This window comes from Lagopus muta, chromosome 2, assembly GCF_023343835.1.
Source record: "Lagopus muta isolate bLagMut1 chromosome 2, bLagMut1 primary, whole genome shotgun sequence".
Lineage (NCBI taxonomy): Eukaryota > Metazoa > Chordata > Aves > Galliformes > Phasianidae > Lagopus > Lagopus muta.
Window position 1 is genome coordinate 68,281,505 of NC_064434.1, and position 12,559 is coordinate 68,294,063.

The 12,559-nt window shown below is 36.9% G+C and overlaps 1 protein-coding gene across 21 annotated transcripts in view; it reads left to right on the plus strand.

Annotated features, from left to right (window-relative positions):
- The window catches only part of AFDN (afadin, adherens junction formation factor), a 112,888-nt gene that overhangs the window by 24,413 nt on the left and 75,916 nt on the right, over positions 1 to 12,559 (plus strand). For 15 of the 21 annotated variants that reach the window (XR_007374840.1, XM_048934976.1, XM_048934987.1 and 12 more), the window contains exons 2-3: positions 9,331 to 9,526; positions 11,275 to 11,390. Coding sequence is in view for 20 of the 21 variants with exons in the window: in XM_048934976.1 (XP_048790933.1) it covers positions 9,331 to 9,526; positions 11,275 to 11,390 (312 nt within the window). In the remaining variant the exon portion in view is untranslated. The remainder of the gene's footprint in view (positions 1 to 9,330; positions 9,527 to 11,274; positions 11,391 to 12,559) is intronic. The other 6 variants (XM_048934977.1, XM_048934988.1, XM_048934983.1 and 3 more) reach the window with 1 other exon arrangement.

Consider the following 12,559-nt stretch of genomic DNA (forward strand, 5'->3'; position numbering starts at 1 on the left):
AATTGTTTATTTTCTTGAGTTTCATGCATTCAGAGAATGAGCCTGTATGAGAGAGCTGTGCCATTTCAGTAGCAGGCCACAAGTTCCACTCAGCTCATGAGGGATGTCAGTCTTTTCTGATACAGTTCTGCCATATCAGTGTCAGCATGCATAGGAGAAGTATTTATGTGCTGGTGCCACTGTATGTATATAAGCTAAGCCTACTTTCTCTTTAAAAACCTCCATTCAAATCTTTACTTCTTATTTACAAGTTCAAAAGGTTCCTTTTGGAAGCCAGTTTGCCTCTAGCTTTAGAAATAGCACTTTGAGTTGAATTGCTACCCCACACAGTAACACCTTATTGCTGTGTTCTTAGCCTCTTTACTGCTGTATAAACGTGCATGAGGAAGCAGGAGGACAATGGAGGGTTGCCTGACTGCTGGCAAGGTGAGCAGATGACTAAGGTGATGCTGCACCTTTGAGCAGGTGTGAAATGCAGAGCAGATGGGCTGGATGGATCATCTACTGGCTGCTAGCTTCTCCCCCCTTCTTTGTTCTGGCGCTTATCTGACCTGCACACAGGCCTTAGGGCACACAGAGCCAGCAGAGCCCAAAACAAAGAAGTCCCTATTGGTTTACAGGACTGTAAAGGCTCTGTGCAGGGTCAGGAGTGTGCTGATGCTAGTGGAAAAGTAGAAAAGAATTTCTAGCTTGGCTGAGGTTGCTGCTCTGTGGTTCACAGAAGCAAAAGGAATAGTCTTTAACAAAATAAATAGGTGAGGCCATTGCTTTATTTTATTTTTTTTAACATACAGCTGAAAGGTGCTACAGTGGATAGTTTGCACTACTTGTTTTTCTTCTCATAAGTGTTGTAGAGTTACTGACAAGTGTTCTGTTTTTAGGTCTGCAACAATGACATGTTGCAGGCAGGGAGTGGAAAGGTAAGGGATGTATCCTCAAGACCTATTGCTGTTTGTTGTGGTTTTGTTGTGTTGGGTTTTTTTTTTGTTTGTTTGTTTTGCTCCTGCTCTTAAATGTGTCATGATTAATTCAGCATAGACTTTGTCCAGGTTTTGACTTCGTAGCTCTTTTCAAATATGATGAGACTGCATGTATCTATGATTTTTGGCAGAGATTGTTTCAGAGTATTTTGATATATCAAACATGTATGTCAATTACTTTTTCTGTCACACTACCTTCTTCCAACAATTTTCCAAATAATGAGGGTGCTTTGGTTTGTTGTTTTTCTTTTTGAAAATTTTATTTATTTTGTATTTTCAAAGTATCTGTTCACAGAGACTGCCAGATCTTCATTATTATGTTATCAGGAGAGTCTCAGAACAGCTCTTGTGTGAGCATTAGTATAGTTTATAACAGTATATATGACTTAATCTGGGAGTGTGATTTAATCTCCTTTAGCTTTATTTGTTGTGTTCTTGTGTTTAAGTGGTCTAATGTAATGAATTATTGAAGTTTAAATAATTACATAACCATTAGCACTCCCTGTTAAAAATATTTTGGTATTTTTCAGTAAATTGACTCAAATTTTATTTTGTTGGAAGAGGGACCTGCGTTTCCTTCTGCTTAATTGTGAAAACGTAAATGATGCTGTACACGTAACAAAAAATATCCTGCAGGTGGCAGACAGCTGCTGTGTGTTGCATGTGCCAGTAAGATGTTTGTAATTGTTTTCTGTGGGTTTGAAAATTAGAGAGCAGAGCCTGTAGTTCTTTTGGGGAGCACCCTTGGTGTATTTTTGTTTTATTTCTCATGGTAACTGCTTCTGGAGCTGTAAGCCTTGCTTGAAGTCACTTCATGATGCTTACACAACAAAGCGCTTTCAGGGTGAAGTGTGGTTGGTTGCTGCGTGGGGTCTGGTGGCCTTGGCAAGATACAATTCTGGCATTAACTCTTTGCTTTGAAGGAGGTAGGAGTTACCCTGTTTACTTAGTGTTGATGAGTCAACTACAAAGTTGGATATTGAAATGTGAGATTACATTTCAAAAAATTAAAAAAAAAAAAAAGATTACAAAATGCTTTTCTTTTAAGTCCAGTAGTCATTGGATTGATTGTTCTTGTTGTGAAGGCAGTTTGAGAACGAGGGAGGAATGTGTGCAAGATATATTAGAATATTTGCTTCAGCTACAATGTAAGGTTCACTTGGACATTCCAGCTGCATTTACGGTTAGCAAATTCTCTTTCACAGTGTATTTTATTTATATTTATAGAAGTGAGTTTTAGTATTTGTTTACGATTTTCTTTCTGTAGCATTTGTGATACACGGCAGTGGGTTTTGCATTGACTTAATTGCATTACGTTTATACTACAAAAATGTTTGTAGTATTCATGTTTTTTGATCTTCTCATTTTATTTTGTAGTGAGGCTGATTCCTCAGGTGTAGTTTTCTTCAGGAAAATAAATTGATGATTTCTCCTAGTTATCCACCCCGTGCTGTGTGTTACTGATAATTCTCTGATAGAAGACTCTTGTTGGCCCTGCTTCTGTGAACAGAGCTGTGGCAGAACGAGTCAATCTGCAGTTGAATTTATCATTGACCCGCATGTCAAAAGTTTGGAAGAAGAAGTAAAGCTGATGAAATTGTTGTTGTTTCAATAGGAGCTGTCTATTTATCTTCGTTCTTTCTTCTCTTGAAACCCTCTGCCATCACTTGTGAAACTGCACTTGTTGAGGCGCTTGAAAAGCTGTAGGTCAGCAAAAGCTTTGCTTTCTCCAGAAAATGGAAAATGTTTTGAGATATTTAATAGGAATTATGGCAGATTCTGCTGGTGTTGCTAGATGATTTTTTTAAAATCCTTTTTAATAGTTTATCATAGGGTTTGTGTGTGTTCCTGTTTGACATAACTAGGAATGCATGCTGCAAAGCTTCATGTAATTTTAATGCTTACTTCAATGTTTTTTGGTGATGTAACGTGTTTGGGTTTTTTTATTTTGTTTTTAATCTTGTAGGAATTCCTTAAGATATTTGTTAGTATTGCATAGATAATGTTGCATGTTATGGATGCAGAAGCAATTCCGTTTTTTACTCTGTAGATTGACCAGGGGTCAGGTACTAAGGAACTGCACAAATGTTTCAGACTATCATACAGCATGTGACCTATTGGATCTGTATTGTGACCTGAATGCATTTAAAAGCAACATGTATTTGCTTTAATTCTAGCTGTTGCCCTCTGCATTGGTTTTATTGTGATTTATATTCTTTTTGGAAAAACTCTTGAGCAACAAGTATGTGTATCTGAATAATGGTAGCAGCTTAGTTAGAAGTTAGTCCTCTGCAGATTTTTGCCTGCAAAATGTGAATGTAGCACAAAGAAAGATGTGATGTTCTCAATGCCAGCTTTTGGTATTTTCTAGAACCTGTCACAGTGAATGCAAGATAAAGAGTAGTATTAATACAGCTTAAAAAAAACCCCACAACCTTACTCGAAGATATACTTTGGAGATGTTAGAGATAAGGATTTCTGACCTGAAGTTTACATATTTTCTACTACTCAAGAGATTAAATAGTTTATCAAGTGCTACCCATGTAATATACTCACTTATGCTAAAATATTGAAGTACGTATTGATTTGTGGTTGATACTGGTGGGATGGGAGTGTAAAAGCCTGCCAGTGTTCTTCGCCTGTGGGAATAGCGTCCTGACCTTTGTTTGTTGCTTCGTCCCGCGTAGCTGAATAATAATCTCTCAGTACCTCCTCTGACACTATAGAGGAGGGGTTTCCTTTCTCATGCAGGAGCAGTGCTGCGGATTACTGTGCCTGGCTATTTACTGCTTTGTTTGCAGAAGCCTCTGTTTAATTCTTCAGGAAGTCCAGGTTTCCCTGCTACAAATCCCATTGTATCAGATTGAAGACTTTTCTGGAACTTCACTTGCTTTTAAGCAAGCACACTCTTTTCCACTATTTTTTTTTCATATGCCTTCTTGTTGTGTTCTCCTTGTGTAAAAAGGCAGGAACATTTGGGAAAAAGAAAAAAAGAATTGGTTTTTACAGAAATTTTTGAGAAACGGAAGTATTTATATTTCAGTCTTCCATTGCTTAATACTTTCAGTGTTCTTTAACCAGTTCTCGGTAATCACAGACCAAACCTCTTATTTATTTGCACTTCTGTGTCATTTAACATTGAATGAATGACCATCTTCATTATTCCTTAATACTGCTAAAAGCAGAAATGCCTATGTGATAGTAAGTAACTGGGAGCTAGATGTAAAGAGTAAAAGAGCATTTCAAGAAACAGGAGTTATTTTGCTGAAGCTTCCTGGAAGACTTAAGTGATAATGTTTGATTTAAAAACTTACTTGCCTTGCTTTCAGTTTCAAATGTTACTTAAGTGGTTTGTTAGGTTGGTTTCCTGCATTTGTAGTGCTCTTTTTCAACTGGTGATGATCTGAGGTCAATGAGACTGTCAGAGGAGACCCATAGAATTGGGAATGCCAATGTTCTCAAATAACATTTTGTCAAAGATTTTTGCAAGATTTTGGGGAATTTCAAAGCCTTGTTGTTGAAATTGTTTCAAGTTTGCCACTCTGGGGCTTTTGTATGTGTAGCTGCTTTATCTGAAGACAGACTTTTGCCATGCTTGGCCTCTTGAAGCTGTTCTTGCATAAAGTCAATGACAATCTTAACAAAGTAGTGGAAGCACTGTTAAGATGCATTGGTGGGCATTTTCATTGGCTGTTGTAGTACAGATCCACCATTTTATTTATTGCCATTTGCTGCATATTGTAGCTACATATCGTCTGTTTTGTGACTAATTAAGGTGTGGTACCACCTTGCTTTTTGTTGTTGTTGTTTGTTTGATTGCTTAAAAGCACACACACACAAAAAAACCAAATAACAATTAAAAAAAATGCCAGTTAACTATCCAAGCCATCTGTTATCGTCTTCCTAGATGATATACTTACGGAAATTACTGCAAGTTCTGCTAGTGATGGAAGAAAGCGTAAGAAGGCTCTGTATTTAAGGGAAGTGTTCTTTATGATTTGAAAGGCTTAAAAGAAGCTGACTTGTCAGCTATATGCTTCAAAGATATTCATTTTGCAGTCTAGATTATGAGAATCTAACTCTTGTAAAAATTGACTTTGGCATGGTAGAAGACTGTACATTCCTATGTAAGGAGAAGTGGACTTGAACAGCACACACATAAAATATTTAAAACATCTTTAGATGAGAAACAGAGATCGCATATGATGCGTGTAAATTCCTAAGAGAAACTTAAGAGCTTTTATAGCCTCATAATTGCTCATTTTTGAAATCCAGAGAACGATTTGATTTCTTTCTTTTTGGTAATTGGAAATTGGCAGTTCCTCATCTTTAGAGAAAGATTAATTTGAGATATGTAAACATTCTGGGGAGATTTGTCTACTTACAAGTTTATGTTAGTAATGCTTGGATATCTATGCATCTATTTACTTTTTCACAAGAGATTTTTATTTATTAGCCTCTCTCCTTGACACAAGTCCACATTATAAATCACAGTGAACCTAGCTTGCAGTCTTGCCAAAGAAATGCAGGACTGAGTGCGTTTGGAGGCTCAAGGCAGATTTTAGAGTGAAGAGTAGAAATTTAAGACTTTGTTTTCTTCTTGAGGTTGGGGGCACTTTGTGAGTCTGTGTGGATGTTTGTTACATGTTACTCAGAGCACCTGGCCAGTACGCTAAATGTGCCTTAAGCTAGAAATAAGTACATAAAGGATGTATAAATATAATAGTGAAGACTGTTTTGTAGTCTCCTGCCTCCCTAATTTTTCAAAATGTGAAACCAGTAGCTTCTGTACTACTGAACATTTGTATTTAAATTCTCTAATACTCCAATAATGAAAGTTTGCAACTTACTGCAAATGAAACGTTAAACTAAGTGGAGCTTTATACTGGGAAAATATATTCATATTATGAAGTTTTGTGATGCAGTTGTGCAGTTTATATTTTAAAGGAAAACTTTGGAGAAGTGTGTTGAGATGCATGGGCTGCAGGGGGACAGCACAACAAGCTGAAGTGGAAGAACATGGGGAAAATGGGCTGCCAGTGTCAGTGCATTTGGTTGTTTTCATGCCCTGATTGTCAAAGCAAGAAACTAAAACTCAGGTGACAGTTTTTCATTTGCTTCTTTTCTGAAATGAATAATGCTAACGTTGCATCTCAGTGGTCACGGTACAGTTTTGTCACTTCTCTGTTCTGCTAATGCCCAGAAGTAGGAGCAAGTTTTAGAAACAAAATTTTAAAACATAATAATAGAGAAACCCATGAGATTGAAGAGATCCTTGAACTGTTCTCTAGATCCCTTCTGAATGTAAATTTGTTGCATTCCTTTGCATTGAATCTCTGCTAGTTACTGCTGTGTTATTGCAGAGAATGAATACAATCTATGGCATTAAAATGTGACTAATGCAGTGGACATTTTCAGAAAAATAATCTTCTTTCCTTTGCAAGGAAGAGGGAGTCAATGTACTTGTTGAGCATTAGGCAAAACCAGTTACTAGAAAGCTGAAGTAGTATACACAAGAAAGATTGTAAGGCTATAAAATCTGGCAAAGACAGTGTGGAAGTGTAAGATAGGAAAAAAATAATTTACTGAATAATATATCAGAAGTCTTTAATAATAACTTTATTTGAACACATTACCATGAACTTAGCACAAGCCATATGGCTATGCCATGATCACTTTTATGAAAGAAAACTTATCAAGGAAAGGTAACAGCAGAGAAACTTTGCTTCTTATCGACTACTGAAAATCTTGGAAAGGTTGTCACAATGAAGACTTTCTTATGGATAACTTATCAGAGGAGCTCTTCTTGCACTCTTGTTGAAAGTGCAAATAGATAACATAAAAGCAAGTTGCTAGAATCACAGAATATTCATCACATAACTATAAAAAAAAATGAGAGATGAAGTAACTTTACTGCTATTTAATGATTCTTCTTGCTAGCCACCCCTAGGCGCTTGGGTATAAATGCAGTGTGAAGCCATAATTAAAAGGATGATTACTAAGAATTTCATCTGTGCTGATTAGAATCTGTAGTAACAAAAATGTCATGGATGCATTATAATTTTAATAGCTGCATAAGCTATGTGAAAAGGTGTTTCTCAAACTGTTTAGAGCTCACTGAGGGAATTATCAAGAATATTGAACAGTCTGAAGAATTTATTCACAGGTATTCAAGAAAGAAGTGTTGTAGTGGGCTGCTCAGGGGAGTGATGAAGTCCCCACCCCCAGAGGTATTTAAAAGATATGTGGATGTTGTACTAACGGGCATGATTTAGTGATAGGATGTTGCAGTTCGGGTTGGACTTGATCTTAAAGATCTTACCCAGTGTAGGTGACTCTATATGTAAAGAAGATCCAATTGGCTCTGGTATGTAGGATTTCCAGAAATCTTCTGCATGAGATCATCAAGGAGTTTAAAAAAAAAAAAAAAAAAAAAGGCAGGATGTTTTTCAGAAGTGAGTGGCAGCAGCACTTCCATTATGAAAACGAAAACGTGTGTGGTAGGAAAGTCAAGACCCAACTTTATCTAATTGCAGGAGGCCCTCTACGTTCAAAGTGGGTAAGAAGAAAGTGGTGGAGGCCATACGTTAGGGAGGCACACAAAATTTGTAACTTCTTGCAGGAAGGAACAATTGTCTGGGATTACAATAGACAGTTGTGTAAGAAAGCCAGTTGAGGATCAGTTGATAGAATGAATCTATCAATTGTTGGAATAACACGGAACAAAAGAAAATGGGTAATTGTCTAGGTCTGTGGTGCATCTGCATTCAACTGCCATGTGCAGATCTTCCTTCTGTAAGATGGAGCTTTGGAAGGTTCAGAAATGGGTTCAGTGGTTCAGATTGTCAAAAGTACAGAATTAATTCCTTGGGAAAGTTTAAGACAGGATGGATTGGCCTGAAGAAAATGTGCAGGGAGAAAAGGCCTGTGAAATCATCAGTGAAGTCATGAGTGACCTGGAGGAGAAGAGGATAAGAAATGGTTCTTCATCATCTTTATCAAAGCAAAAATGTCGCATCAGTTGCGGGTCGTTTTTTCAAAGCAAACAAAAAAAAAAAAAATGCTTTTTCACAGCATAGGAAAGTAGCTGCAGAAGTTCTTGTAGTGGGACACTGTGGGTGGTAAGCATTTAGGGACTCGTAATACAGTGAAAGAAATCAGTTGAAGAAAAAAAAGGCTGGTTCTAAAGCAATACTTCAGTGTACTTGCACGTTTTTCTCCTGACTTTTGTTGTGGTTGTTAATACCGCAGTGTCATGTCTTCACAAACTCAGGATACAATACAAATAAAAAGCCCCTTTGTTTCTTTGTTTGGTTTTAATTACTTGTATTTACATTATTCTTTAGGACTGTACAGTGCCAGTGAGAAGTGAAGTGTGGGCCTTGTCTGATTTCAAATCATTTGGATGGTTGGTGCAGAGTGGAGAGCACAATGATAAAAACACTGTTTACAGTTGTGAAATGTGTCTTTTCTGTGTATCTAGGTTTATCCTACTGTGCAGGTTATAATACTTTTTTCCTGGAGTGATAGAAAAGCTTCAGTAAATGTTTCTGGGTTTTGCTGCAAAAAGATCATGTTGGGATATCTTTTGTGTGAGGCGGTTGTGGCACTGGAAAGAACTGTGCTTAGCATGGAACCTGCCACTGCACCCAGCACCAGAGGATATTTCTACTAGAAAGCCTCTGGAAAGTGAAGGCACAAATAGTGTTTATTAAACGGTAAACTTTGCAACATCAGAGTGGTTAGGGAGCTATAGTGAAAGTAACCTATCTGAAAATATCAAATAAAACCCATTTTGGTTGATTTAGCTTCCTCATTAGGCTGTTTCTATGAATGCCAACCTAAGACAGAGGAGCATGAGGTAAAGTAAAGTAGAGAGAAAAGGTGATGCTCAGAACTGCTGTGATAGAAAGTTGTTCTTTTGAGACACATTGCACTCAATTATATTTAACTTCTGTTATTACATACGTATGATATGAGGGCGAGGTTTGGGCAACAAAATAGCTTGGGACTGATCTCAAGATATGTTTTTGTGTGAGGGGAGAAGTGTGCGTTTTTTTTTTTTTTTTTTTTTTTCAGGTAAACCTGAAAGTAACTTGAAATTTGAAATCTCAAAGATCAAAGTTTCAAATATTTGCAGTAATGTGAGGTACTTGATTTCTTTAAATGGAAAATCCTGTTTTTTTCCATGTCCTTGTCAGTAATCCCTGGTGTCCTCAGACTTTGGAAAACCAATGCAATATTTGAGTGTCTTAGGATTTCATAAAATGTTTCTAACAAACTGAGCTATGAACTGCTAGCCATTAACCAAACTTGTGGGTTTTAAAAAAATTTTTTATATTTTTTGCAGGATTTGGAATTTCATGGTGTGATGAGATTTTACTTTCAAGACAAAGCAGCTGGAAACTTTGCAACAAAATGTATCCGTGTCTCAAGTACTGCCACAACTCAAGACGTGATAGAGACTCTTGCAGAGAAGTTCCGGCCAGACATGCGCATGCTGTCATCCCCAAAATACTCGCTCTATGAGGTGCATGTCAGTGGAGGTTAGTACTTATTTGTCCTCTTTCCTGCATCCGTGCTACTTTTCTGCCCACCTTTAGCCAAAATACCTCTAAGTTTTGCTCTCTGTTGCTGAGCTGTATAACAGAGTTTGATTTCTTTTGTTGCTTTATGTATGTCGCTACTAATTGTTACTCTAGGAAGTGGTATTTCAGAATGTAAGCATGTCTATTAGGCCTGCAGTTCATGTAAGTTTTAATTATGATTATTAAGTGCCGTACTTGACATCCTCTCACTTGTTAACATTTGTGAGAGTGTTGCTATTTTTAGGACCGGTCGATTAAGGCTGGATTTATAGTGGGAGGATGGAGGTGTTAAATTGGAGCACTTGGGAGTGCATCTCAGTTCTTTGATGTTGTGGGCCTTGTAGGTAGCCTTATGTTGTATATACCTTTACTGTTAAACTGGAGGAAGTTCAACATACTGTTGTCTGAAGCTGCTGTGTTTCCTAAGCAGAACCTTTAGTGTTATCCGGGAAGGGCTTAGATTTCTAAGCAGTCTTTTGTTGTTGCTAGTATTTGTCTTCACCAATAATGCCTCACTTCAATAGAATGCTACAGGTTGGGAAGCAGTGTAGGGTGCAGAGGGTCACTACCAAACTATGGGAAACTAGTGTCTTTAATTCTTTTGAATGACTGAAACCAATATAATGTGAGATAAAGAATGGACATTTACTTGAGTGTATGTCGCTTTCCATGGTATATGAGTGATGATTCGATGCGAGTCATAAGGGATTAAAAAAAAGAGTTCATGTGTCATCACTGATTAAAGTGATGAATACTATATGGTTTCTCTGCTTCAAGTTGTTTGTGTTTGTTTTAAATCCCTTAGCACTGTATTTGTAGCCAAAATAGAATAGTTTCCTTTGCAGGGAAAGTTCCTGGTGTTTAAAGTGTGGCTCGTAAGAGAAGCACTTCACTCAATATGAGTTTTTCACATTAAGTAAATGTAAATGCAAAGACATCAGTGCTGTGTGTATATACTATCTCCTGCTTCTAAATGGAGATAAAATAACAGAAGCTGCTTAATTTTCTTAAACACTCTCAGATTTTTTTCATGTAAAATGGATTCAGCACACTAAATGGAAGTCTGTTGTAGTATATGTAATGAAGTTTGTGTAGTGTATGTACATAATGGATTTTTGTTTTATAGTCTGATTTGTTTTTTACAGTCTTTAAAGAGCAGTAGTTACTGGGTCAAGGTCACACTGGTTAAATTTTAAATGAGGAAGATAAGTATTTCAGAGCTTCATTAAATTATGAAGTTTCACGGACTTTAGCTGCAGAAACAAGTTCTGATTGTTAATCTTATATTCTTAAGCTTTAGTTCTGATAAAGAAAATGCACAAATCTGTTATGGACTTTTGTCTTACATAGATAAACTTGGGTTGGGTATTGGAAAGGAGCCATTTATCTCTGCATCCTTACACCACTAGGCTCTATACCTTTAGAAAGGCATCAACTGATTACTGGAGCAAGCTGCCTAGACAGATTGTGAAGTCATCTTCTCTGGTGATATTCAGAATCCACCTGGATTCTTTCCTGTACAGCCCATTCTAAGGAACCTGCTTTAGCTGGGGCATTGGACTGGACTGTCTACAGAATTTCCTTCCCACTCCTACCATTTTGTGGTTGTGTTATTGTGTGCTGTTCAGTGAAAGTGCAGCTTTGTTTCTAGATCTCTTTGCTCTTGAGATGCCACATAATTGTTAACGCTTTTCATTTTTTTGAAGAAGAAAGAAGATTAGATGTGGATGAGAAGCCTCTTGTTGTACAATTAAACTGGAACAAAGATGATCGAGAGGGAAGATTTGTTCTCAAGAATGAAAATGATACAGTTCCTCCAAAGGTGAGGCTTTAAGCAGTATGCTAGTGGCAACAGCAGTCTTGCAATTCATGGGACTTGCTCCTATAGCAAAACTTTTTTTGAAATCTGTTTTTCTAATTCCTGAAAAAAACTGCTGGATGATGATCTTGGATATCTGCAGCAAGTCTGCTTAAATCCTTTAAGTGCATCTTCACCACCCTCATCATGCAGCATTGTTATAATCTAATTAATTGTGAAACTTGGATCCATGTAGCCGTCTGGTATTGTAGCATGCAATACCCAGAAAAGTTTGTTCTAATAAGATGAAGTGAAAATATCTTCCATCAGTATATGATGCTAAATGCCTAAGAGATAATCCCAAGAGGGATCTTGCAAAGCCTTTAAAGGAGGATGCCAGAGAGGGTTATTTAACTAAAAAATTGTTACCTGCTTCAGTAACATTGGGTTTCTTAAAGAAACTGTTGGAAGACTGTTTCTTTGTGAGAAATTAGTTTCCATCTCACAGCAGGGGAAGGATGGGAAGTTTTAGTGTACTTGATGTTCTTTTCTTTTTCCTTCTCATTTCTTTTGTATTAGTTATGAAACATTTAATTAGTAACATGAACTTAAATCAGGCTTTGGCTCCTGAAGTCAACTAATTGTATACATTATATATTATATCTAACTTTTTTTTCTTATTCTAAGTTTATAGTTATGGTAAATGTGCTGTTTAGAATGGGCTGTAATCAGACAAACTCGTCTTGGGCTGAGCACTAAATTCTATTTACTGTTGGATTTAGAGCTTTTTAATTTCAAAGATGCTTTAGGTATAAGTTCATGAGCTTTTTGGTGTTTATGCTACTTTTGACTACAGGATACACCCCTATTGGACACAAGGAAAGAAAATTAATGATGCCTTGTTCTACTTTTACCAGTCATGCTATTCATTTTTCATTGAATTAACAGAGAAGAAGGATTGAAGATTGACTTTTTTTGCTTCCTGGTAGAAGCAAAAGACTCTGCATCATTTTTCTCTCATCTTTCATGATTTTTTCCACAGAAGGCAAATGACCAGAGTATTATAGGTATCTTGAGTATACAAGGAGCAGGAATTGGAGAAGAGAGCAATGGAAGGGCATTTCAGAAAAATGCATTTTAGGAGAATTGTCCTCGCTCATGTTTGTCATTTTACAGTTCTTATTTGATGTTCT